General features: G+C 51.0%; 2 protein-coding genes across 10 annotated transcripts; one reads left to right on the top strand and one right to left on the bottom strand.

Moving 5' to 3' along the window:
- Window positions 1–127: 127 nt before the first annotated feature.
- On the top strand, window positions 128–15,412 carry SLC4A8 (solute carrier family 4 member 8). 9 transcript variants are annotated; one of them, XM_085534236.1, is made up of 25 exons: window positions 128–279; window positions 3,461–3,542; window positions 3,852–3,986; window positions 4,270–4,405; window positions 4,477–4,637; window positions 5,526–5,678; window positions 5,842–5,930; window positions 6,047–6,204; window positions 6,423–6,510; window positions 6,954–7,100; window positions 7,185–7,276; window positions 7,605–7,779; window positions 8,025–8,158; window positions 8,512–8,757; window positions 8,849–8,954; window positions 9,685–9,846; window positions 10,381–10,494; window positions 10,641–10,802; window positions 11,053–11,304; window positions 11,703–11,771; window positions 12,043–12,216; window positions 12,421–12,558; window positions 12,970–13,070; window positions 13,261–13,365; window positions 13,535–15,412. In XM_085534236.1, the coding sequence occupies exons 1-24, from the start codon at window positions 235–237 to the stop codon at window positions 13,346–13,348; spliced, it is 3,207 nt and encodes a 1,068-aa protein (XP_085390362.1). In that variant the 5' UTR covers window positions 128–234; the 3' UTR covers window positions 13,349–13,365; window positions 13,535–15,412. The 9 variants fall into 9 exon arrangements, with proteins under 9 accessions (XP_085390362.1, XP_015742498.2, XP_085390361.1 ...); XM_015887012.3 differs by having other exon boundaries at window positions 13,261–13,372; XM_085534235.1 differs by having other exon boundaries at window positions 128–284; window positions 3,463–3,542; window positions 13,261–13,372.
- A 589-nt stretch (window positions 15,413–16,001) lies between these two features.
- On the bottom strand, window positions 16,002–18,253 carry LOC107325820 (pro-glucagon-like). Its single transcript, XM_015887011.3, has 4 exons — window positions 18,179–18,253; window positions 17,584–17,692; window positions 16,766–16,900; window positions 16,002–16,140 (listed from the first exon to the last, which is right to left on the bottom strand). Exons 2-4 carry the CDS (start codon window positions 17,682–17,684, stop codon window positions 16,131–16,133), a joined length of 246 nt encoding a protein of 81 aa, XP_015742497.1. The 5' UTR covers window positions 17,685–17,692; window positions 18,179–18,253; the 3' UTR covers window positions 16,002–16,130.
- Between the last annotated feature and the right edge of the window lie 8,430 nt (window positions 18,254–26,683).

Raw genomic sequence — 26,683 nt, 5'->3', positions numbered from 1 at the left:
AGAGGAGGCTGCCAGTGGACCGGGCAGAGCTGCGTTGCCCCCCAGTGTCCCCCCAGTGCCCCCCCCCCCCCAACGGGCTCGGCCTCCTTCCCCCGCCCCCTCCCGGCCCTGGGCGGGGTCTGTCCCCGCTTTGGAGATGGTGGAGCCGATGTGAACGGATCGGGGTGCAGAGCGGCTGCGGCCCCCCCTGGCCCCGAGCCCCGGGGGGAGCCCGGCCCCCCCCCCAGCCCAGCCATGCCCGCGGGCAGCACGGAGCCCGATGGCATCCTCAGCTATCAGGTGGGGGGTGCACGGGGAGGGGTACCCGGTGCGGCCGGAGGATGCTCCGTGGCTGCTCACTGCGGCATTTCCAGCGGCAGGAGGGGGGGGGGGCGTGGGGTGCAGGATGGGGGGCATGCAGGGGGTCTGCTGGGTTGGGGGCAAAGTATCTGCAAAGAGGGGGTTGTGATTGGTCTGCAGTGTGGGTGCAACGCGTTTGTGAGGGATGGGGAGAGCATCTGTACAATGAGGCATGAGGAATGAGTGTGGGGGGGGGGCGGGGGGCAGGTTCTGAAATGGGGGGACAGAAAGGAGGCAGCTGTAGGGCCGAGGGGTGGAGGTAGGGGGGGACGGGGGGATGCACGAGGTGGATGCAAAGAGGGGTGGAAGGTGCCTGCCTGGGAGGGGCACAAAGGGCATATGGAGGGTGTCCCCGGCCCCCCACCCCCTCCACACCTGGACGTGTCCCCTTTGTGTGGCCGTAGCCCATTAGAGTGGGGACAGAAGCCCCACAACATGCAGTCCCAGGAGGGGTCGGGTGCTGCAGGGAGCAGCAGGGAGCTCCCCCCCCATTTTAGCATCATCTGGCCCTGCTGCACCCATCTACTGAGCATCCATGGGACCCAGCACCCCATGGGACCTGGCACCTCCCATGGGACCCCATGCAACTCATCAAACCCCATTGACACCATAGAACCCCATTCATTTGACCCCGCACTCCAGGGAAGCCTGCACCCCCCATTGGTCAGCATACCTCCATTGGACCCTGCACCCTCTGTGGGACCCTGCAGCCCATGGGACCCCCTGCATGGAACACCGTGCACCCCCAATGAGGGTAGCTGTCCTCATCCCATAAGAACCCCGGCATCAGACTTAATTAATTCCATTTGGGTGCAATTAATCCCATCCCATTGGCTCACGGACCCTCACAGACCCCATCACTGCAGCCATGGGACAGTGGGGATGGGACTCATGCAGTGCTTTCTTAACTGGAGAAGCTGCACCGAGGCAGGGAAACTGAGGCAGGGCACCCACAAATCCCCATTGCAACATGGAAATAAAAGTTTTTGCTCAGCAAACAGCAGCGTGGAGCAGGGACAGAGCGTTGTCTCAGGGCCATTTACTTTGATGGCTCCATTACAAGAGGCTTCCAAGGGGGATGGGCTGCTCAGACCCCAGTCAGACAGTGGGTCTGGCACAGGGAGGTGCCCCCATGACCATTTGCTACCGTTGCACCGAGCACTAAATAATAGAGAAGCAGCGGGATTGGAGCTGGGATCCCGATGGGATTTGCTCCGGGCGGAGCTCGGTGTCAGCTTCCATCCCCGTGTTGTCTTACAGCTGCCTCACCTTTCAGGGCCGGCAATTCACCTCCGGTCTGAGTTCATTGCAGGGGGGGGATGAGCTCAGATGGGGATGAGCTCAGACTGGGATGTCAGGTCGGGCTGTGGGATGACAGGAGGTGCTCACCCATAGGGATGCCCCATTCCTGTGTTCCATGAGGGCTCTGGGCAGTGGTTTAAGCACTGCAGGGTACAAAGCTGCAGGGTATGGGGATGAGAAACCTTTGCACGGGGCTTTGTTTTGCTGCATCCTCACCTGGGAGGAAGCTCTGCTGATTGGAAATAGGCCGCTTGCTTTTCAAATGTGGATGAAGCCCAAATGACCTTCAGCCGCTCCGTTATTCAGCCCCGTTAACAGATGGGCTCCAACCAGGAATGCTTTGGGCACGGCTGCCTTTGGCTCAGCCAAATCCATCATCCTGATGGAATTCCGGCTGTATTTTGGCCGTGACTTCAGTTCTGGTGGGGTGTGGGGTCAGAACCCAATGCCCCCAGGGGCTGGAGGCCGTTGGCTGGTGGAGGTGTTGGTGGGGACATCGTGGTGGTGGGGAGATCGTGTTGGTGGGAGCATCGTTTTGCTGGGACCATGATACTGGTGGGGACATGGTGTTGGGGGGCATCTCCCAGTTTCCGTGTCCATGCTCCATGAATTCTGATTCCGGAGAACCCACCCGTGTTTGTGCGGTTGGGATGGGGGGGTCACTGGGTTCCTCCTGGTGGGGACAGCTCTGCTGGGGGCTGCAGGATCTATTCAGATGTCCCGGAGGATCCTGGCTCCATGCAGAACCCAAAGGATCCATCTGCCCCCAAACGCGATGTCCAGCGTGGGGCTGAGTCGAGGAGCCGTGAGAAAACCCTTGTGGAGAGGCTGCAGGTAGCACGGCCAGGGCTCCTTGCTGCTAAAATGGGGCAGAGGTGGGAAAACATGAGCCATGAGAGTTGCTTTAGCCATGGGAGCATCAGGTCAACCCCAATGCATCAATCCAGAGAGCAGCATTGTGGAGAGATCCCCCTTACAACACATAACTGCAGACCTGGGGGTGATGCACTTCTGCTGCATCAATTTCGGGTGCAAATCTCCAACAAAAAGTGCACCATTGTCACCTGTTTGAACAGCCCACGACCTTCTGGTGGCTGCGGTGTCAGCAGAGGGTGGGGAATGGGAATTCACAGCTCCCAGCCCTTTGTCATCCTCCTTCGTGAAGGGATAGTTTGGCAATCTCCTGATGCAGCGATGGTATCTCAGCCCAGGAAGGGATCAGCTCTTTTCCAAGGGGAAAAATCACATCTTGCATGGAAGGCACCCACTACCTGTGCCTCTCAGTGCTGGAGATGGAGCTGCTATTTGTAGGTCTCTGCTTTCGGAGCTGGTGATGGCCATGTCCTGTGGCCAAGTGCCACCTAGCGAGCCCTGCAGGTATCTCCATCCAACACAGCTGTGCTGCATCTTCAGGCACGGAAAAGTGCATTTCTCCCCTTATTCTTGAAATCTCTTCATTTACTTCATGGAATCAGGGAATGGTTTGGGTTGGAAGGGACCTCAAGGATCATGAAGCTCCAATACCCCCAACCTGTGACACAGGCAGGGCCTCCAACCTCCACATTTAATACCAGCCCAGGCTGCCCAGGGCCCCATCCAGCCTGTCTCTGAACACCTCCAGGGATGGATGGGGCATGCACAGCCTCTGTTTGTTATAGAAAGCTACCAAGGGGCTACAGAGACATGGATGTGGGTTTTGCCTTTGAGGGGGTCCAACACATGCTGCCTTCTCCTCTTGCAGTAAATGCTGGCAGCCTCAAATTTCTATAAGAATACAAGAAAAATGTAACCCTATGTAACCCTGCTCCTTGCCCAACAGGGACCCGATGAAGAGGCGGTGGTTGACCAGGGAGGAACGAGCAACGTTGTCAATATCCACTATGAGAAGGAGGAGCTGGAAGGTGAGAGGTTGGGCTGGATCATCTTTTCCCACCTTAATGATTGTGTTGGTCTATAGCAGCACCTGCTGTACCTGCTAACCAAGAAATACGCTTCCTTTCATGTTATTTTGCTTTTAATGGAGGAGGGCAGGGTGAATCCCAGAGCAAAGGGCTGGAAAGAACCTTTGGGCTCCCCCTGCTCAGACAGAACATTCTGGGCTGCACCTTGTCCTGGCAGCACCAAGCAGATCCCAGCCCCATCCTCCTGGGTTCCCCCTTTGGATGTTGATCAGCACTAACTGCCTCTAATAAGCTCCTGCTCTGCCACAGGACACCGGACCCTGTATGTGGGTGTGCAGATGCCCCTGGTGAGGCAGAGCCACCGGCACCACCGACCCCGCAGCCAGAAGCATCGGAAACGTGAGAGGGTGAAGGAGGCAGCCCCTGAAGAGCAGGGCTGCCAATGTGAGTCCTGGGCATGAGGAGCTTTGGAGCAGGGGGGTTCAATAGGTGAGGTCTGTGGGGTGGGTGAGCTGCTGTTTAGGGTGAAAGCATTGCAAGGGTCTCTATTTGCAGAGCTGGAGTGTGGGACTTTAGGGATGTGGTTATCAGGCATAGTGGGGATGGGCTGATGGTTGCACTTAGTAATCTTAGAGGTCATTTCCAACTCAAGTTTTGCCTTTTCTGGGTGCTTATGGCTGACCTGGTCCCAGCATGGTGCACGTTTGGGTCTGTGCTTCTCCCACAGACACGCCGTCCCAGAGGGTGCAGTTCATCCTCAGCGCCGAGGAGGACGAGCAGCACGTCCCTCACGACCTGTTCACTGAATTGGATGAGATCTGCGTGAAGGAGGGCGAGGACGCAGAGTGGAAGGAGACAGCCAGGTAAATGGCAGCTCCTCCTGCAGCAGGGCTGTGTGCGGTGCCATGGGGCTGACCCCGAGCGGTGCCTGCAGGTGGCTGAAGTTTGAGGAGGACGTGGAAGATGGAGGCGAGCGCTGGAGCAAACCCTACGTGGCCACGCTCTCCTTGCACAGCCTCTTTGAGCTGAGGAACTGCATCATCAAAGGCACAGTGCTGCTGGATCTGTGTGCCAACAGCACCGAGGAGATCGCAGGTACCGCTCGGTGTCGGGGTAGGACTGCATTGCAAACCTCATCCTATCTGCCAGAAATCCCATTGCACTTCTGTGTCACAAAGGTTTGTTGGGGTTTGCTTTGGCCTGGCATCAGGCTGAGTGTCTTCTTGCAACACGGGACCCTTCTAAGAGCCATTTGTGGGGCTGGAGAAACAACTTAGAGATTATTTCCCATCCAATAAAGGTGTTTGCAATCAGGGCTCAGCAGTCTGCTCATGGAAACATGGAGTTTGCATGGAGCTGAACCTCTTAGAAATGAACATAGCCTTCATAAGGGCTGAGCCTCGTTAAATAAATTGGTTATTAACAGCTATTTCCTCGCATTCTTTATTATTCCCTTTTGCCTTAACACTCAGGATTTGGGAACTTTTGAAGGCAGAGTCTATCTGGCAGATGACCAGGCAATGTGTTTCGGGATGAGGGGAGGGGGAAGATAATAGGAGTTAATTGGAGCAGCTTTGGAGAAAGGATGGTTGACTGATGGTCTCCATTCAGCCCTTTCAGGAGGCGCTGGAGTCACAGCCATTCTCAGCACATTCCTCAGCAAATTGAAGTCATTTGATGGAGGGGACTCAGGGAAGGTCTGTGCTGTGGGTTGCTTATAATTTGGTTAGAAAGGCGGAGTGATACTGAAAGACCAGACCAGGCGAGGAAATCACATTATTTAGAAGGAGAAATAATTGTAGTTGAGCCATGAATCAGCACTTTGATGCTGTTTATTTAGTGAAAGAAAATCCTTGCTTTTGTTGCAGAAGCTCGATTGCATTACAATACCTCCTGGAACAAAGCTGGGCCCGTGCTGAGCTGTGCTGCATTCCTCTTGGGTTCTGCAGGGGTTCTCCTCTCACGTCCCTTTACCACCCTCAGATATGATCCTGGACCAGCAGAGCCACTCCAGTGAGTTTGATGAGAGCACGAGGAAGAAGGTCCGGGAGGTTCTTCTCAAGAAGCACCACCACCAGAATGAGAAGAAGAGAAACAACCTCCTCCCCATCGTCCTCTCCTTTGCTGACAAGCCAGGTGAAGGGTCCTATAGGGCCAAGCACTGGGTGAAGGTTCCTGTAGGGTTTGACACCAGGTGAAGGTTCTTGTAGGATCTGGCCCCATTGGACTTGCCCTGCACAAGGATATGTGCCCCAGTTGCTCCTTGTCTGTCTTTCTGAGTCTGTCTTTCTCCTCCCAGCCCAAACGCTCATCCCCCATCCTTCTCCCACCACCACAGAAGCTAAAAATGGGGTGAGCCAAGACACCAGCCCCATGGATTTAAGCAAGGTGAGATCCTGTAGCTTTGGGGCTGGCTTTGCTCTTACAAATGCGCCTACAGCAGAGTGCTGTGGTCTTTTACTTTGGGATAAAAGCCTGGCAATCCCTTTATTTGTTGTGCACAGGCAGAGCTGCACTTCATGAAGAAAATCCCCACTGGGGCTGAAGCAGCCAACGTGCTGGTGGGAGAGCTGGATTTCCTCCAGCAGCCCATCATGGCCTTCGCCCGCCTCACCCCGGCCGTCCTCCTCTCGGGCATGACAGAAGTCCCCATCCCAACCAGGTATGAAGGAAAAAGCACAAAGTTCTCCTTTAAAAGTAACATCCAAACCCAACATCTCAATTCATCCCAAGGGAATGAGACCAGCAGGAGCACATTCCCCTCATCTCCCATCCTATACCTCCAATCCATCACCCACCTCCCTGGTCTCATGTTGTGCTGCTGGGATTTCTTTGGGTACTCCCTAAGCAAGGACCTGTTCTTCTCTCTTTCTCACTCAGGTTTCTCTTTGTGTTGTTGGGACCGGAAGGAAAAGCCCATCAGTACCACGAGATCGGCAGGTCCATGGCCACGCTCATGACGGATGAGGTGTGATGAGATAATAGAGATTTTGGGGTCATTTTTGGCTGTAGCAAGGAAGCAGATTTGGGGAGCTGGAAGCTCTAAATAACCCACACTCTTTTTGCACCTAAAGCCAACACTTGGGGTCTTCATTGCCCCATATAGTGGCCATGATGGAGATGAGTTGACAATTAGGCTGGGTGACCCTAGTGGTCTTTTCTAACCTTAATTATTCTATGATTCAATCCCACATTCCCACCCTGGTGACAATCCTGCACCTCATCCTGCTCCCCAGAATCCCCAACATACGAAACCTCTTTAAGCTGACCAAAGGATGGGAGGAGATCACCCCAAATCCCAAACAATGCACAGATTTTTTTCCCTATCACATTTATCTGGGAGCTTATTGCTCCAGTTGGGACACCGATGTCACATTGTCCCCCTTCACCAGTTGTCCCCCATACCTGCAGGTTTTTCATGACGTTGCCTACAAAGCCAAGGACCGGGATGACCTGGTTGCTGGTATCGATGAGTTCCTGGACCAAGTCACGGTGCTGCCACCAGGAGAGTGGGACCCATCGATCCGCATCGAGCCCCCCAAAAACGTCCCTTCGCAGGTGGGTGCATACAGGGATGTGTGAGGGGGTGGGTTGGAGGCTTACAAATAAATCCATCTCTAAGTCTTACTGCTGTCTGTACAGAAAAAAAGGAAGACGCCTGGAGCTATGGATGACAGTTCTTCTCACACAAAGCCTGAAAAACACTGCGGCCCTGAGCTGGAGCGGACGGGAAGGTGGGAGGTTCAATCTTCCTATTTAGAATAAAACAGGAGATTTGGGTGAGGTGTGGGGTGGAAAGTCTTTACCCAGAGAGCAGTGAGAACCATTCTGTGGTTCTATGATCTTTGAGGTCCCTTCCAAACCAAGCCATACTGCAGTTTTATGGTTCCATGATTCTATGATGGGGTCCCAGGTTTGCTCCTTTTCATTGCTGGAGAGGCTTTTTCTGTGTGTGAAATGGGAGAAGGACACTGATTTTAGCTATGAAAGCTGCTCTGTGCCCATGGTTGCACAGAGTTCTCTGTTCTGCCATAACTCTCTGTTTTCCTGTCCCTCCTCCAGGCTCTTTGGAGGTTTGATCCTGGACGTGAAGCGGAAAGCGCCGTGGTTCTGGAGCGACTTTCGGGACGGGCTGAGTCTGCAGTGCCTGGCATCCTTCCTCTTCCTCTACTGCGCCTGCATGTCCCCTGTCATCACCTTCGGGGGGCTGCTGGGGGAGGCCACTAATGGCCACATAGTGAGTGTGGGGTGATGGGGGCTGTGTGTGGCTGTGGCACAATGAGATATGGCTTGGTGATGGGAGTTGATGGGTTGGCGGTTGAGCTTGATGACCCCACATTTCTATCTGCTGTTTCTATGTCTCAATTTCAAATTTCACTTTAGTTTTTCACACCAATGCTTTCCTCGCAGGGTTCCTCACTTTGCTTTTATCCATGGATGCTTTACCCACGTGATTTAATTGCTCCTCTCTTCCCTGGGCAGAGCGCCATGGAGTCGCTGCTGGGTGCGTCCATGACTGGCGTTGTGTATTCCCTCTTTTCTGGCCAACCTCTCACCATCCTTGGCAGCACCGGCCCCATCCTTGTGTTTGAGAAGATCCTCTACAAGTTCTGCAAGTAAGTCTGGCTGCACGGAGCCTCCTGAAGGCTGAGAAGAGGCCTTTTTTTTTGTTGTTTTCCTGTTATTTTTCTTTATGGTAGCTGTAAGATTGGAGCTGGTTGGAGATGGCTTCTATGGCAAGCACAATGTGCTCCCCTTCAAAGACCTGACCTCAATTAGCCTCTGAGATATTAACACCCCATCACCGTTAAATAATGCTAATTACCTAATTGGCCTCTCCACCCCTGTGCCCACACCCTGCAGCCCTGCGGCTGTCTGTAATACATGCAAACTGCATTCCTTGGCACGTTCCTACATCTCTCTGGATTTTCCCTGAAGGAAATCCCATTGGGTTTCCCTCCCATCGCAGGGACTATGCGCTCTCCTACCTGTCCCTGAGGACGAGCATCGGGCTGTGGACTGCCTTCCTCTGCATCGTGCTGGTGGCCACGGACGCCAGCTGCCTGGTGTGCTACATCACCCGCTTCACCGAGGAAGCCTTCGCCGCCCTCATCTGCATCATCTTCATCTACGAGGCTCTGGAGAAGCTCATCCACCTGGGAGAGACCTACCCAGTGCACATGCACAGCCAGCTGGACTTCCTCACCCTCTACTAGTGGGTTTTTTCCCCTAAATCACCCCATTGGGTGCTTAGGGTTGCACCTCCATTGCTCCTCCTTCCCTTCCCCTTGGTTCTCTCCTCCCAGCTGTAAGTGTGAGGCTCCCACTCATCCCACCAACGAAACGCTGCACTTTTGGCAGAGCAACAAGGTCAACCCTGCAGCCATCGCCTGGGAAAACCTCACTGTATCTGTAAGTGCCCATTGGTTTCAAAGTGGTGCCAAAGCCCTTTGGGTGATGTTGTGCTTCAAACTGATGTGCAGTGCTTCCCACCCCATGGTCTTGGGAAGGAGTGCACCACATTCTCAGCCCTGTGGTGATGGCTGTCACCCAAGGCTGTGCTGCAGGATGATATTTCTGGCTGGGAGTGAGGTCAGTGAGCACTGGAGGAGTTGGAGGTCTTAAGTTCATTCCTGAAGGTGGTAATTGGTTCTTTAATTGGTCCTCAGTAACTCCAGGGCTAGTTCTTAGTCAGTGCTGTCTGCACCTACATGCATAAGTCTTAGTGTCTGAGTGTGCACACATCTGCGTGTCTGATGTGTCCCAGGGATTGATGTTCTGTCTCTCCTTTCCTGCCATGGTGGTCACTGCCCTACTTCCCCGTTCTCCCTTTACTCTGCCCCCAAGAGGTTCCAGAACCTCCTTTGGGTGTCTCATTCCCCTGCTATACCTTCAGCCATGGCTGCATGCAGTCCAAGCAGAGATCATGCCATGGCTCTGTGCCCCATCACAGCCCATTTTTACCTCTCCCCTTTGTTGATGTGTCACTCATTAAGGTCCCGCTGCTCCTTGGATATAAATATCCCCCGCCAGCAGCAGGCACAAGGTCATGGCTCTTGGACAAAGCCCCCAACCCTGCCCCAGTCACCCAATGTTTCCTTTGAGCACATGCACCTCTTGTGTCCTCATGCTGTTTCTCCAGGAGTGTCGACATTTGCATGGAGAATTTCATGGACCCGCCTGCGGACACGATGGCCCCTACACACCCAATGTCCTCTTCTGGTCCTGCATCCTCTTCTTCTCCACCTTTGTCCTCTCAAGCTCATTGAAGATGTTTAAAACCAGCCGCTACTTCCCAACCAGAGTAGGTAGAAGGTGGGGGCCAGCAGCAGGCCCCACATTCATTGCCCCAAATACTGGATCATTTGCCACCTCTGGGCCAAGAACTGCTGATAGAAGAGCCTTGAAGGCCATGATTTCCATTGACTTGGATGGTATCTCAATTGGCTTGGATAGGAACTCCATTGGTTTGGATGGGATCTCCATTGGTTTGGATGGGAACCAATAGGGAACAAACAAAGTGCCTATTTCAGCAGTGAGAGTGGCTGCAGTGGCAGATGTTTATTTCCAAATATTTAATAATAATTAAACCAAAAAGAATCAAAACATCCCTTTCCCCTTAATTAAGCTGTTTGCTCTCCTATGTGATGCCAGATCTCACAGGGACAAACTCAGCAGCAGTTTCTAACCAAGGGATTCAGCTCATGTCCTCAGAGTGGTGGGGTTTTGTTGACCAGCCTTCATGTTGTTCCTATCCCTAAGCTTTTTCATCTCATGCTGTTCCTGTGTTTGCCACGACTCTTTCTTTCAGCACTGATTTCTTGCCCCCCCCACTCAGGTCCGCTCTACAATAAGTGACTTTGCTGTTTTTCTCACCATCGTCACCATGGTGATCGTTGACTTCCTCATTGGGATACCATCACCAAAGCTCCAAGTCCCCAATATGTTCAAGGTAATGGGGAGCTTCACCCCATGCCTGTGCTTCTGGGATCATCACCCTGGCAGAGGGTGATGCAGAGTGTTGGGAATGCTCCAAAGTGGAGATAGAAGGGAAAATCCAAGCTGGCAGGTGATGCTGATGCCGATGCTTTGTCCCAGCCCACCAGGGATGACCGTGGGTGGCTCATGAACCCCATAGGACCCAACCCATGGTGGACGGTGTTGGCTGCATTCATCCCAGCTCTGCTCTGCACCATCCTGATATTCATGGACCAGCAGATCACTGCTGTCATTGTGAACAGGAAGGAGCACAGGCTGAAGGTAAGGGGTTGTGAGAGGAGAATCCATCCCCAACCCCCCCCCAAAAAAATGCAAACGTTATTTTGGGACAACTCAGCTCTGCTTGGCAGGATGCTCTTCTGCATTAATGGGAGAATTTGTGCAAACCTGAGCATACCCAGAATTGTTTCCAATTACTTTAAATTTTCTAAGAGTTGACTTGAGCTGGAGCAAGATGTGAGTTTGCCTCATTACCCCTGTGCTGTGGGATGCTCTGTTTCTTGTTCTGCAGAAGGGTTGTGGGTACCACCTGGACCTCTTCATAGTGTCTGTGATGCTCGGGGTGTGCTCGGTGATGGGGCTGCCCTGGTTTGTGGCCGCGACCGTCCTTTCCATCACCCACGTGAACAGCCTCAAACTGGAGTCGGGCTCCTCAGCTCCAGGGGAACAACCCAGATTTTTGGGGATACGAGAGCAGAGGGTCACGGGACTCATGATCTTTGTGCTCATGGGCTGCTCCGTCTTCTTGACCGCTGTGTTAAAGGTAGGAGGAAAACACAAAGCAACCAACAGCCTCAAAGATTTGGGGGGATTGCACAAAAATAGTCCCTAGTTCCCTTTCTCCAAGTCTGAGGGGCAACAGGAGGTGATCCCAAACACTGAGGTGCAACCCATAATAGCAACTGGCATCACTTACATTTCCCAACCCTTCAGACCCCAGTTAGGCATACATGAGGGCAGCAAGCCACGTCATTTCTTTGGGTGTCTTTTGGACCCATCGGTGTTTAGGGGCTCAAATGTTCTGCATTTTGTATGCACAAAATGTCTCATGGATAAAATTCCCTGTGGAAACTGGAAGGCTTTGGGCAACTTTATGCAGAATGAAAGGATAAAGTTGAAAATACAGTGGCTTTACTTACAGTGATAGCGTTCCCTTTGCAGTTCATACCAATGCCTGTGCTGTACGGAGTCTTTCTCTACATGGGTGTATCGTCACTCAAAGGAATCCAGGTATGGGCTGTTATGCCATGCAGGTGTTTGCTCCCTGATATTTCATCTTATTGGGAAAAGGGGGAAAAAAGCTCTTGTAGAGAGTAGCAGGGGAAAGGGAAAAACCTCTGCAAATGCAAGTGATGGAAATGCAGGATCATAGAATGAACCCATAGGCGTCATGAGGCCCAGCTTCTTGGTTCTTAAACTCCAATAAACTCCTACAGGTCTCAGTAAGGCCACCAATTAATTCCCTGCAGCCCCACAGTGGCATCTCCTCATTGTTTTGCAGTTCTTTGACCGCCTGAAGCTGTTTGGGATGCCGGCCAAGCACCAGCCTGACTTCATCTACCTGCGGCACGTGCCTCTGCGCAAAGTGCACCTCTTCACTGCGATTCAGCTCTCCTGCCTCGTGCTGCTCTGGATCATCAAGGCGTCCCCTGCGGCCATCGTCTTCCCTATGATGGTTGGTGGCTCTTAACAAGATGCTTGCAGCTCTGGGTGTAGTCATGCCTCTGTTCTCAACATAGCTTCCCTTTAAGGTCCCTTCCAACTCAACCATTCCATGGTTCTGTGACCTCTAAGGGCCTTTCCAGTCCAACCATCTTATTTTTCTATGACCTTGAAGGGCCCTTTCCAGCCCAACCATCCCATGTTTCTGTTTCTGAAGGTCTTGGCTCTTGTTTTTGTCCGGAAAGTCCTGGATTTCTGCTTCTCAAAGCGAGAGCTCAGCTGGCTGGATGACCTCATGCCAGAAAGCAGGAAGAAGAAGTTGGACGATGCCAAAAATGAAGCCAAAGAACATGAGGTAATGCTGCTGGTTGCCTGGGGGCTGTGGGATTTCTATCATTAAATGGTGTGGGGAGACTGGAACTAGACAGAAGGAGATCCCAATGGCCCAGATCCCACTTCATAACCATTTTTTTTTACCCTAAATTATCACTCAAACAGACATCCAGTAAGCTTAGCTGTTGAGCAATCATACAATATCAAAATGCCTTCTAAAAGAAAGTTGTTTTACTGTTGTTGTCATTTTTATCATTATTATTGGAAAGATTTGCTCATAATGGGTCTTTTAACCCCTGAAACATCTGGAGTGAAAGGTTTTCTTCCTGCTCCATCAGTGCTAAAGCTGCTGAGGACCAGGAGGGGCAGCATGCAATGGCTGTGTGGGGTTTTTTGCTCAAAGACGGGAGGTTGATCTGCCCCTCTGCTACAGGAGTCTCAGCAGATGATGGAAGCTGCTGCTGCAAACTCAGTCCAGCTGAACCTAGGGAAGACGAGCTACATGGGTGTCCCCAAGCAGAACAGCAAGGACAGGTAAAGCCCTACCATGCATGGTGGGATGTGTTGGGGTTGGACTGGATGATCCTATAGGCCATTTGTGACCTTAATCTCTATGATTCTATTAAGGGACATGGTGAGTGGGCTGGGTGAGGGTGGGTCGATGGTTGGACTTGACGATTCATGAGGTCTTTCCAAACTGTATTAATTGATTCTATGATTGCAGAGCTGACCCTTCTGAGATCAACATCTCAGATGAAATGTCAAAGACAACTGTTTGGAAGTCTCTCACCATGAATGCAGAAAAACTCTGAATCTGAGGAGGAAAAAGGTAAAAGGTAATGGTGAATGTGACCATGCTGCTCTGCAAACCACAGTGCCAAAGAGCTCATCCTCCCCAAGCACCAGGGGAGATTTAGATACGAGGGTGGGAGATTTTAGAGGTTTTCTCCAACTGCAATGATTCTGTATTTCTCTCTTTTTCCTTATTTTCCCCTCAGTCGTCCTCTTTAGGGATCTTGGCTTTGAAGGAGAGGAGCAAGAACGTGACTCAGGGATGAGCCAGAGCAGCTGTGTTGGGTGGAGGAAGCAAACACGCACCCTCCCTGGTTCTCTCCTCCAAGTAGCAGGATTCCCATTAAAGCCATTCAAGTTATCCTCGGTGTGCTTCAGGCATTCAGTATCTCTAGACCAGCAATCTGAGGTGCACCTCGCTGTCAGTGGGAGCTCGGTGTTGCTCAGCCTCCGTGTGTACGTGTGTGTGTGCGTGTGTCGTCGCGGTCTGTGGTGGTAGAGGGGCAGCTACCGCTTGGTCATTCAGTGCTATCTAGTTTTGTTTTTTATATCTAATCTCCCCCCCCCCAATTTCCCCTTTTCTGTCCAAATATAAACTCTGAATGTACACAATAATTTTCTGTTATATTTGATGCATTCTCCACTTTCTTCTTTGTCACTGCCAGAGTTCTGGTTTGGTTTGGGGTCCTTGCTTGGATTTGCTCTTCCCTTCTATATCTCTACTGGTGTGGGAGGGGTGCAGAGAGAAAGGAGAAGTGTTTGTTCCAGTTTTGCCATCATTTTCTTTGCTTTGTGTCCACAGAAGGGATTGGAAATGAGTGATCTTTAAATACCCTTCCAACTAAACAGTCCCATGGTTCTGTCATCTTTGAGGTCCCTTCCAACCCAGTATTCCTTTGATTCCATATCCTTTAAGATCCTTTCCAACCCAACCATCTTATGGTTCCGTGACCTCTGAGGTCCCTTCCAACCCAACCATTCTGAGGATCTATGGTTTTTCAGGACTCATCCAACCTAAATTATGGTGCTTTGATTCTAAGGGGCAGAAATGCCACCTCCTTGTCCCTGGCTGTAGGTTGATAGAAGGAAACTCTTAAAACCCACTGCTTTGAATGAACCATATGGTCACAGGAGCAGCCAGCCACATCCATTGCTTTCCTTGCTTTTATATCCCCAGGATACTCTGCTCATTTTAATTTTCCTGCCCCTCCCCTCCCAAACAAAAAGCCTTTTCCAACCATTATGATTTGGGGACGATTTGATATTTCCATGTAGGGGGTAGGGAGCATCCCAAAAGCATCCAAAGGAATCAGCATGGGATTAAAATCACTTCCTTGCATCGTGCCACATTGGTTCAGTTGGCAGCAAACTTCATTCCCCCAGTGCAGGATGGGTGCTGAGGGTCACCCTCATCTCTGATGCCTTAAAACAGCTCCTGGGGCCAAGCACAAAGGCAGCTCTGTTATATTAGAGGGCTTTGGAAGCACTGGGGGTGCAAGGAGGAGGAGGAGGAGGAGGAGTAGGAAGAGGAAGGCTCACTGCCAGCAATGCACAAAGCAAAGATCCCCTCTCCCATAGGATAATAACAGGATCCCAAATGAATCCTGTGGAGAGCCCTAAGTGAAGAAGGGTGGGAGGAAAGTAAGAGGGTAATAAGTTTGGTGCTGGCACTTCTGTTTTCTCCCACTGTGTTCTCCCTTCTTGCCATTCTACATGTAGAAATAGAGACTGAATTATTTTTGCTCCTGCGATACCGAAATGAATTTATTTTTGTTGCAAGAGATGATCTAGTTTGGAAACTCTCAGTGTTGTAAATAAAATGGGGAGGGAAAGAAAACATCCGACCAAAGCTGTGTGGTCTCCCAGTTCTAAATTTTGATTTATATATTTTTTAAAGAATTTGGTTAATTTTAGGGCTCGTTCTGTGGAACCCAAATACCCAAATACGACTCCATGCTGCTGTCTTGTGGTTCCTGTCTTGAATTGTTGCTGCTGTTGGTGTATTCCACCATCTGCTGTGGGTTTTCTCTGTCGTTCATTGACCACGATGGGAAAATAACCCAATAAAATCTGTTTGTGTCTCAGTGCTGCTCTGGTGTCTTTCGAAGGGCCGTGATGCTGGTGGAGAGGACTGGAGGTGTTCCTGTTTATGGGTGTTATAGACATGTGGGGGAGTGAGCAGCACTGATATGGGGACAATTCATCCCCCTTGGGCTCTGTGTGCTGGTGGGAAAGGTGTGATATCATTGGGGTGTTCCTTTTTGAGCGCTGGGAGAGCAGTCCCTCCGTCGTGTGAAGTTTTCTTTTGGTACCATTTTCAACACAAACAGGGCAGAATTAAACCAAATATGTTCATAGACTCCTTTATTTAATCGTAGAGCCATAGGTCTGAGCAGATGGGATACTCAGGGGGGTCAGGCGGGCGCATCCTGGTTACCATCTACCTAAAACTGGAGGAATTTGGAGAGAAAAGGGGCACCTGAACCAACCCCTGGTCAGAGCTTGGTTCTCCCAAAGCCCTCAGGCAGCAGCATGCAGGATCCCCATGGGGTGCTGGGGTGGGTGGGTCGGAGCCCCCAGAACCACATTTAGGGAGGGCAGCACTGCAGGAAAGGGTACAGAGGAATTAAATTGGGCAGGGATGCTGAGCTGCAGCGCTGATTTCAGCAGGGGGATGGGAAACACCGTGCAGGTTCGTGCAGTTGTTTCATGGATCAATCCTTCTGCAGAGGGTCTGATTGCTGCTGGTGATGCAGGGGTCCAACAGCCATGTGTGGGTGCTGGAAAGCCTGGGATTGCTGTTTAATTGTACCTTTAAAAAAGGAAATAATAATAACAATAATAATAAATAAATATGGCAGCTGAGCACCAGTTTAACAGAACAGAAACTCACCCAAACACAGAGTGAAAATCTACCCATTGATGATGGTTGGACTGAAATGATGGCCCTCAGTGGTCTTTTCTGACCTTAATAATTCCATCATTCTTTGATTTTATAAACTATTTAACCCCCCACCCTGAAGCTGCTTCGCTTTCCTCATTGTCCTCTATTGCAAATGAGGACAGGATAAAACCCACATGAGAGCAAAAAGGTGGTGCAAGGATGTGCTGATTGCACCCAACGCACCCAATATGTGGATGCACTTTGAAATGACCCTTTTTTGGGCTTTTTTGGGACTTACACTGCTGGCAGCACGGCCAGGAAGGGGACACTGTGGGGCTCCTCCCTCATGTACCTCTTGGTGGAGCTGTGGAAATAAAACAATGGCCATAGAGGCCACAGTATGAGGATGCTCCAATGGGGATGTGTTGGGGACTTCATAAAATGCTTTACATTGCCCCTGGAAATGGGATGAAGGAGGGTGTGTAGCCAGAAACCCAACTGTACCCACAGATATGTGGCTGATAGCATCATCCTGCTCCCCTGTCCCCCCTACCTGTAACGCTTGGTGTTGATGAGCCAGTGCACAAAGTCCTTGGCCTTCATCTTGTCCAGGTAACGAGTGAAGTCGCTGGTGAAGGTGCCCTCCGAGTGCCTCTTTGTGTTGGATGGGGCTTCGTACGAGGGCCATCTGATGGCAAAAATGGGGCAAAATGCAGGGATTAATGCACATGAAACAGAAGGGTTCCTGTGCCCACACTGCAGGAGGCTGCAAAATGATGCAATACATGGAACAGTGTCCAGAAAATCTGTAAGAACACATAAAAATAACGATGGGGATCTGACAAGCCTCGCCAGCACTGTCCCTTTAAATGCGTGTGAAGTCCTGTTCTGTGCCCTGGACCTCACTTGGCTTCAGGTTTACAGACACCTTCAGCCCCAGGGATCTCATCACTGCTGCTCTCAGACGGGGAGCAGAAGGGCCCCCAGTTCCAGGCACAGAGACCACAGGTTTCCCACCTGCACAGTGTGGAGATGGACTCAGCACTGCTCTCAGTGTCTGCATCTCCCCATGCAGCAGGGATCTCTGCTCTTTGCAGTGTCCTGCCATATCTAACAGCTCCTGACACATGCTGCCTTCAGCCTCAGGGGGGGCAGTTCCCTTTGTCCCCATAGGGATGGAACAGAGAGAGGCACTCAGCAGAGAGGCACCCAACAGAACCATTGGGTCTGGGCACCATGAAACCCCTGTGGGACGTGGCAGTGTGGGCTGGCAGAATGGATGAATCCAAAGGAATCAGACACATCTCAACAGCCAGGGGCTCAGCTCTCAGCCTGCAGCCACCGCACACAGCCAACCACCCAGTGCCATACCTGAGAGCATCCCCCGTGTCCCTGGGAGCCACCTGCCATGCCGCAGGGATCAGCACAGCCAACACCAGCCCGGAGAGGTACAGCCAGCGGATGAGCTTCATTTGTCCTCCTGGAATTCAGATAGAAAAGTACAGCTTGCCATTGCCATGGACCCCCCTCCAACCCTCCCAGCATGGATGTGCAAAGAGAGAGATCCCTTCCAGCAGCACCATCAGCATTACGGTGGGTGCACAACTGAAAACCCATTCCCACTGCTATCCATCAGCACACGGGGTCTGTACAATCCAAAGACATAATTCATGCCTATAAACTTTATTGCCAGCCCCCCCCTTTCTGTCCAGGAGCAACATTCCTGCCTCACACTCATCACTGTGGGACTTTCCTCACCATTAGCTGCTCAGAGAAGCCGCGTTCCAAAGAGTTGGTTAATTAGAGTTCTATATTTCCTAACGGGGCTGCATAGCTCAGATGGCTTAAAACACCAACACCCCCCACCCTTCGTTTGCAGAAAATTAGATATTTGGTCTATCATCAGGCAGCCTCATTACTTTAATTTCTGAGATGGGTAGGGAAGAAGGGAGCCAAAGGAACTTACCTTCCTGCGAGGACAACCGCTCCCCTAAAAGCAAGATCCTATTTCCCTCCTTCGCTGGTTGTGGCTCAACTCTACTCCTTCCCGGTGCTTTTAAGCTTGTTAGCAGGATGCTAAAAGCTGACAGGTAGGTCATCGGTGCTCCTCTTTTTAGTTGGATGGGTCATTATGAATCATTACAGGATTTTTTTAAGAGGGGCCATTGCAAAAATATAGTTGTTGCCATATTTTTCAGCTTACGCCTTCAGCAATGAGTTGGTTTGGGTTTTTTTTTTCCCCCTATTCTTCTCTCTTTTTTTTTTTTTTGGTCATTTCTTTTTCTCTTCTCTTTGAATTTCTTTCTTATTTTTTTTCTTCTTATTTATTTCCTTATATAGCATGGACCAAAGGAGTGACCAATGGGTTTCCAGGTGAGACAGTCCCCATTGCCACAGCGCATCATGCACAGGGAGGTGATTCCTGTGCCCTCAGGGCTGCCCTTCCAAACACCTTTGGTGTGAGTTGGAAACATTAAAAATGAAAGGAGAAAAAGCAAAAAGGAGAATGGAAAAGTAAAAAATGAATGTGCCCATTTCAGCCCAAATGCCCATTTCACAGAGTACAGCAAGCCTGAGGGAGATGGGCCATACTTCTCCCTCACCCAGCACCACCAGGGGATGAAGGCTCTAATCCCCACTGTCTCTCCCCTGGGACCTTTCTTCTCACTGTTGGGTAGTTATTATTATTCCACCAAAGAGATTTCTGTAATTATTGTCACTGTCAAACTACGGCTGGTGTTCAGGGGACACTCAGCTTGAAGAGCCTTTTAATTAGGGCCAACGATGGCCTTACGAGGAAGCCTGACATCAGAGGAGAAAGGTAGGAGATTAATTAGCTCAGCCTTCAGAGGAGAGGTCCAGATGTCCCCACCCATCACTCGGATGGAATATTTATTAATGCCACCAAATTAGCTCTCAGTGCCACTGTTTGTGGTGCCCCTCTGAAGCAGTGCAGAGAAATCCAGCTCAGTCCATGCAACGCTTCCATGGTGTTCCTTGGTTTTCTCTATAGGGATTCCAGGCGTCAGAGTGATGTGTCCCATGGGACTCTTTCTCTCCTTTCCCCAGGTGATTTTCTTTGGCCCTTTGGGATGCGTTAATGGGAAGTCTCAACTTGGAAGGGATGTATAAGGATCACTGAGCCCAGCTCCTATGAGAGTCTTCCCTTTCCAAGCATCCTCACCCCATCAATTAGTGTCTCTCCCATTCTGGATGATGGCACTGCTGGGGCACGGACCTGTGTGTTAACTTACACACCCAGATCTGGATTTTGCACCTTTTTGGGACTTGAAGAGGTTCTTATGGGCAGCAGGTGGCAGCCTCTGTCTGCCTGCCCTTTGTGTACCTGCCCTTCCTCTGCCTCCCTGAGCCCCAAAGAACACTCTTACCCTGTTTGCTGCACCCTCCCTGCAAGGAAATAGGGTTGGGGAAACTCCTGGGTCACACCTCAGCTTCATCAGTGCTTGGATCAACTCATCCATCCTCTGAAGAAGGGCATTTTCCCATTAAGATCCCCCAGGACTGAGCATATGATTGATCTACCAGCTTTGCTATCTGCATCTATGGGAGAAGCAGGATCAGCCCTGAGGACCCAATGGGAACAGTAGGACATGGTCATGTAGGGTTGTCCAAAATAAGGGCAGAAACAAAATGAGTTTAGGCTTAAAGTGCAGCAAAGACCTTCTGAACATCACACTGGGGCTTGGATTCCCTGCCTGGAGTTATGTGATGAGGATGGCATCCCTTGCAAAAGCTTGAAGGCAACCACGAAGGCACCTGAAAAATAACAAACCATCCCATCCTGCAGCTGCGGGCACAAACTGAGTGGTGGTTTAGTTCTGGAGGGATTTACTCTGATTAAGAAAGAATAAAGGCTGAGACTTCACCTTCTTGGATCCTCTGCCATTCCACACAGCTCCGTGGGGAGCATGTCGGGTCCAACCCCACTGAAGAGAGCAGGGAATGGGAATCCCATCCCTGTGCAGCCCCCACCCCGCAGCACAGAGCCCCATGAATCAGCTTCTGTGCTCTCCCTGCCCCTGTGGCTGAAGGTGCTGTTGGCCTCCCCCACCCCAAGCCACAATTAGAGGCAATTTTATACCCATCTGTCAGAGCTTGCTGCTGCCAAGGCATAACAGAGCACAGAAAGACCTCCTTGGGTCAGTGCTTTCACCTGAAACATCTCCTTCAGGGTGACCCCGAGGGCACGGTTTCAGTTTCAGCGTGGTTTGGACTTTTCCCCCTGTATTCCTTTGCAGGTGTTCTTTAAAAGCAAAAGGAAAGCCATTAAAAAAGATACTCTGTGTTCCCAGCGAGTTATGTTGGCAGCCCCTGTGGATCCTGGCTTATTTTGCTGCCTCTTTTTCACCTTCGTGCATGTTTTTGGGGGCAGAACCCAGAATCTGTCCTCACTACCGTGTGAATCCATGCATTATAGTGGGCACTATAGTGCTTCCCTGTTGCATTTGGAGGTGCAAAGCACACGGGCTGGGTGCTCCCATGGCTGTGAGTCTATGGGGTTTGGCTCATTGCGTCAGCTGTGTGCCTGCAGCCAAAATCCCACTTTAGGGCTGCAGGTTCTTGTTTAATTCCACTTTGTTATCTGAGGCAGAGAGGTGGTGGTTAATGGCTTTGATATGTGGAAAACTTTGGCAGCCTCCTCTTACCGGCTTGCTATTTCTGTCCATAATGTTATCAAAATCTTATATAAGCTAACGAGAGGAGTTTACCTTTGTGCACAGTTTAAAAAGTCCACAGTGGAGTCGGTAACAAATGCACCATTGGCTTTAATTTCACTCCTTTGGTCTCTATGTGCCCCTGACGGGCTGTGTGTGATCCAATAACCCTTCAGCTTTGCAAAAATACACCTCCTGAAGTCCTCCTGTTGCTGTTTGCTTCCAGCTTGGCAGCCTCCTCTGCTAACCAGCTGATTAAACCTGATCTTGCCATAAATCAAAACTTCTTCGCATTCAAATGTAACAATTAATCCTGGGTGTGTGGGTGCAATTAGATGACAAATTATGCCTCGAGATTCACTTGCTTGTTTAGATAGGGAAGCTGTGTTTGCTCAGCCAGGGCTGTTTGGCTGTGGCTTTCAATCCACCCCAGGGGATGCAGAGTGATAAACTCATGGAGCCGCATCCTGCTCAGGACTCAGAGCTCCATCTCCTTGCCCTGCAGACTGGAGGTTTGTCTGCTTGCAAAGTTTACCTGCACCAATATCAGTGTTGCTTCGGATAAGCAGAATTTCTGAGCTCTCCTTTCTCTATGAGCACAGAATGGACCATCTTAATGGTCTTATCCAGCCTTAAGGATTCAATGAGGTTACTCCTGTGATGTCTAGGAGTATTTACTGGAGGTGACTGATATGTACATCCACCTCTATAACAGCAGGTAAACCTCCATGGTGGAATGCAGTGGATAATCCGTTCTGTGATAGTTCCCTAAGCAACGTGACCTGCGACCTTGCTGTTAGCAAACACCTGGGAGCCTGGTGTGCTGACTGCAAGATAAAACCAACACGAAACGTGGGGCGGGTGGAGGTCCTGCAGGGATGGGGACGTGATGGTACCACTGCCACTGATAAACTACCTTGCTGTTCTGAGCCAGCCCTGAGCCAGCACTTTTCCAAGTCCACAACAACACGTTTGCAAGTAAACTTGAAAAGACAAAGGTATGTTTGAATGGAGCCATTGGATCTTCCCCCTCTGCTCTGCCCTGGGGAGGCCACATCTGCAATATTAAGTCCAGTTCTGGGCTTCCCAGTTCAAAGCAACCAAGGATCTTCAAGGGGAGAGTCTGGGTCTCAACAGTCTCCATAGGTCCCCTCCATCCCCTATGATACCCCTATGCACCGAATTGGGCTTGGCTCAGAATCCACTCCCAGCCACCCCCAGCCCTCTGAAGACAAATAGGAATGCATGGAGGTTATTTTCTGCCAGACTCCCCACCTACACAGGTAGGTAGGAGGTAGGAGGCAATGGTTACCTCCAGACCTGCAGATCCCATACCCTCCTGGAGGCCACGGACACCCATTTTGTCTGCTTTGGTCTGTGTTAGAGACATTGGGGCTGGTGCTCAGTGGCAATGACACAAGCTGAAGCCCAGCAGCTCATCAGCTCTGGGTGATGCTGGTGCCAAAGGAAGTCTCATTTACAGACAGTCCCGCAGCACGCTTTGATGTGGGTGGCTGTGCTCTGCGGTGAGGAAGAGCCTTATTAACGCAGAACGAGTTGCTCTGCTGAACCACTGGGAAGTTCGTGCTGCTGAGATGCGGCTGTTGCCGGTGCAAAGATGAGATCTTCAGGTTCATTGCTATTTCCACGTTAAAAAGGATAAAAATGAGAGTATTTTGAGGCTGGATGAGACAGGAGGGATGAGTAAACTGGAGCACATGGATGCTGCCTGCGGGGGGCTGACGTTCAGCTGTGGCTTTTTGCTCAAAATCCAAAGGGAAATCATGAGGTGGTCACCGCGGCAAACAGCAAGGACAAAGCCGTATGGAAAACAAGCCTGCTGATGTCAGCGGTGGTAATAGGTGCATATTTACACACTCCACTTAAATGGGAGGCTTTAACTGCTGATTAACTGCTCTTGTGGGATTTCTTTGTGAAACACCTGACAAATGTGTTTTTTTAATGCCCTTGGAACAAAGCGAGCTGATAGCGTTTATATCCTTTTCCTCTCTGATGGCAATTAGCGCTGATTAAAGAGTCCATAATTCATATGAACTCTGAGTTGGGAGGGGAGGGGTGGGCAACTCTCGGTGTGGGAAAGCAATTGGCCTTTTTGATAACCAGATTAAGAAGTAATAACTCCCAAAGGAGCAGAGCCAGGACTCGCTGTCTGCAGCCGACATTGCTCTGCCACCAAGGAAATACCGCCCTGGGCCAGGCGGAAAATCACAGCTGCCAAAAGCCAAAGGAAACCCTGGGGAAGGGGAATCGATTGATTTGTGGCCTCGTATTAAAGGGTGAATTGTGCGGGATTGCTTTGAGTTCGTCCTCATCCAGGCTCTTTTTTTTTACTAACCAGGCTGCACAAGAGGGCATTATACAAACCTGCAGCTGCACCTTGCTTGCGGGCACAGAGCTCTTGCTGGCGTGCCAAGCAGGATTAGAGCTGTGCCAGCAGAGGAGGGCTGTATCCTGGAGGATGTGTGCCAGAGGCTTTGCTTTGATGGCTGCTTCTTGGGGTGGGTTTGGAGCTGGTTTCCCAGCCAGTGCGTGCAGCTCTGCATTTGTTCTTTGTTTCTTCTCCATCCCAGAACATTGTGCTTCTAAAGGCTGAGGACAGGCACTGACCTGGGGAACCTTTTGCTTTGCTGCGAACCCGAATGCTGAGCATGCATTGCCCTTTGGATGGGAGCTTGATGGCTCCCAGGGTCCATGGTGTAACAAAGATGCATTTAATCCTCTCCTTGTTTGCAAAGTCTTTGCATCCTCATTGCTCTGGGAAACCCTCCTGGCTCTGGGTTAACCTTTACCAACAAAGCCCCTTTGTCAGGCAGACCTCGGGGCTGAGGTTTGCTTTGTTATTTTCCCTTCTTTCCTTTATCAGTCTTTATTTTATTGATGTCACCACCACCCAGCGACACAAGGACCCATTATACCAACCGTGGCAGGACTTTGCTTGGTGGCAAAAAGGAGATTAGGAGCAGCAGTGGGCGATACCTGGGGAGCTGAGGCCAAAGGTGTGAGTAATAGGAATGCTGGCAGGAGTAAAGCAGCCATGATCCAAGCAGTGCTCCCATATGCCAGGCAAAGGAAGCCTTGCTCTCACACAAGGTCTCTGCCTGAGTTTTGTGATGGGAGCAGTGGGATTTTACATGGGCTCAGCTGAGGGTTTCCAGGTGCTGCTTCCCATTTCCATGGTGCGTCCCAGCAGAGGGCAGCAGGAGGTGCCTTGGGCACCCATGGGTGCTGCTCTGGGTGTCGGGATGTGCTGAGCTCATCCTCCAGACCCACACTCTGGGGCAATGATAACTTTGAGCTCTGCCAAGAAGAGGCACTTTGGGACTGTAGGAAGGTGTTGAGGTGGGAACTGAGACTCCAAGAAGATCTATTTCAATCCTCCTTCCAAACTTTTCCATAATTGTATGTGTTTCTGGGTGCAGCACCCATATCTACCTTTATTTCCAGTGCTAGTGCTGCACCTCCTCATTCAATCACAGGGACTCAGTTCACTGCTGGAAGCAGCAAGGTCCAAGCAGGGCCCCAGTGCCCCCCATCCACCACAACCTGACTCAAGGTGCTCACTCAGCTCTCTCCAACCCCAAACAAACCCTGGTACATGCCCAGTAATCCAAACACAAATGGCAGCACTTGATATTCAGGTGGAGGCTGTGGAGCCAGGGTGCTGCTTGTTGACAACAGGAAGGGTGGCTGTGAGCTGTCTCAGAATGAAAAGGAACCGCAGCATCCATGGGCTGGGCAGGGGTTGAGTAGGAGGGGAGGTTGGATTCTGTGCCCAGCAGGAGATGGGTGCTGGCATGGGTTGTGCCATGACTCACGCCAACACCCATGCCAGCCTGTGCCATGCCTCCGTGCAGGGTTTCTTGCAGGATGCACTGGAAGTTTTCTATTTATTTGCAAACCTTGGGCATCTCCCAGTGCAGAGGGAGGCTGTCTCTGCTTTTTGGTGCTCTGTAGAAATCCTGCTTTGGTCCCTGGGTGCTTTGTGCTCTGCAGCAAAGCTGTGGCATTGCTCCTGGAGGGGACTCTGCTGTCCTGGCAGCACTCGGTGTTGCAATATCTCTGGTGTCATTCTGCCTTTTTTCATCCATCATCCTCTTTGCAACCAGCATTCTGCTTTGCTCTCCAGCTGGAAAACAGCCTTGTGCTTTCCCCATGAAGCTGGAAACCACGGCTTGAAGCAGAGCATTCATTCTCAGAGGTGATACACTCCCAAATGGCAGCACTTTTCACCTATTTAGTGCTGGAGAGAGCCGGGGCTGTCCCATTGCAGCCTCCTCTATGCTTCAGCTCCATGCATCACATTGAAAACCTTTGGTTACTGGAGATATTCCCATTGGATCTCAGTGTTTCCCAAGCACTTGGTCCATCCCTGATGGGCACAAAGAGACTCACAAACAGCCACTGCAGACCTTCTTTGCACAGACTAAAGGCCGCTGGTGCATATAAACACGTAAGGTTTGAGCTGTCACAACACGTGAAAATAGCTGAGTATTTCCTCCCTGCCAGAAAAACATGAAATTCTGAAAGCTTTGCGGTAACTACCAGCCAATGGAAGATATGCTCAAGGATGAGAAACAACCTGCATAATCTTCTTAGTGCGAAAAAATTGCTTGTAGGTACATTTAGGAAATAACTGCATCCATTCCCACCCTTTAATTACGGCACATATGGACGAGGACGGCGTGTCGGGGTGTATTTATGTGTTTTGCTTGACTGCATATCTATGTGCTCTTAAAACCCAAGCAGCTGATAATGGAAACCACCACTGTAGCTGACTGATAAGCACTGTGTATGGCCGTAAGGAGATACAGCCAGTGCAGGAGTGGAGATATTGCTCCCGACATTGAAATTCCTGTTTCTGGCAGAAGCTGGGGAACGAGTGAGTGTGGCACAGCCATGATTGTGTTATCGTGTGCGTAACGCAGCCCGTAATAGGCACGACAGGTAAATCTGGTTCCAAACGTGCAGGGATTACACCAGCCCTCAATGCAGCTGCTGAAATCGCTGTTTTCCGTGAAATGGTGATTTTTGCAGAGGGGTTCAGGAAACCCCGGAAGGTTCTGAGTTGTAATAATCCCATTAAAAGCAGGGACAAACTGTGAATGCTGGGAGGGGAAGGGAAGACAAACAAAAATCCATCTTTCATACGTTTTAAAGCTTTGTTGCCTCCCATGGGTGGGTGTGAGGGATCTCAGGGTTCCCATATGGGACTGGGCATGAGCCCTCTGCCCACCCCGGTGTCTGCTGGATGCATTCAATGGGATTGTGCCCGAATTTAATGCAGCCCAGACCATTGGGAAGCAAGTGAGGTGTTCCCCTGCGAGGGGATGCTGCTGGCATCACCCATGTCCTGTATTCCCTCTGCCTTAACAGAGCCTATTCCCTCCTATGAACTGGGGAAGGGTCTTCACCCCCAGTGCCCACCTCCCTCCTGCTCCCAGCCCTGCACGGGGCCGACCCACTCGTGTTTCTCAGTTGTGCTCTGGGTGATTTTAGTGCTGACACAGAGCAGCTGCTTCAGAATCCTCTGATTCATCCCATGGAGGGCTCACACCCAGGCTGGGCTTCTTCTCCCTATTGGGATCACATGGCAGTGCTGCTGTGGGGTCTGCTCCTTAGTGGATACAATCCCCTCCTGCCTTTCCTCACCATGGGAAGGGGTGTGTGGTCTGCCAGAGCAAGGCTGTGTCTTTTTTTCAGCATAAAGGTGGATGGAATCTGCAGCAGTGAAGCAAGGAGTGATGGACAGGGATGATCCCCGCATCCTCAGGGTC

Source organism: Coturnix japonica, unplaced genomic scaffold (genome assembly GCF_054131305.1).
Source record: "Coturnix japonica strain WE unplaced genomic scaffold, WE-NBRP24 Scf080, whole genome shotgun sequence".
Lineage (NCBI taxonomy): Eukaryota > Metazoa > Chordata > Aves > Galliformes > Phasianidae > Coturnix > Coturnix japonica.
This window is presented reverse-complemented; position numbering and strand designations above follow the sequence as displayed.

Excerpts from the sequence above, each read along its gene's own strand:
- SLC4A8 (XM_085534234.1), top strand. The coding sequence starts at position 2,380 with ATGCAGAACCCAAAGGATCCATCTGCCCCCAAACGCGATGTCCAGCGT. Across the intron at positions 8,159-8,511 it reads ATCCTCTACAAGTTCTGCAA|GGACTATGCGCTCTCCTACC; the intron begins GTAAGTCTGGCT and ends CTCCCATCGCAG. Across the intron at positions 11,305-11,702 it reads TCTTGACCGCTGTGTTAAAG|TTCATACCAATGCCTGTGCT; the intron begins GTAGGAGGAAAA and ends TTCCCTTTGCAG.
- LOC107325820 (XM_015887011.3), bottom strand. The coding sequence starts at position 17,684 with ATGAAGCTCATCCGCTGGCTGTACCTCTCCGGGCTGGTGTTGGCTGTG. Across the intron at positions 16,901-17,583 it reads GACACGGGGGATGCTCTCAG|ATGGCCCTCGTACGAAGCCC; the intron begins GTATGGCACTGG and ends TTTTGCCATCAG.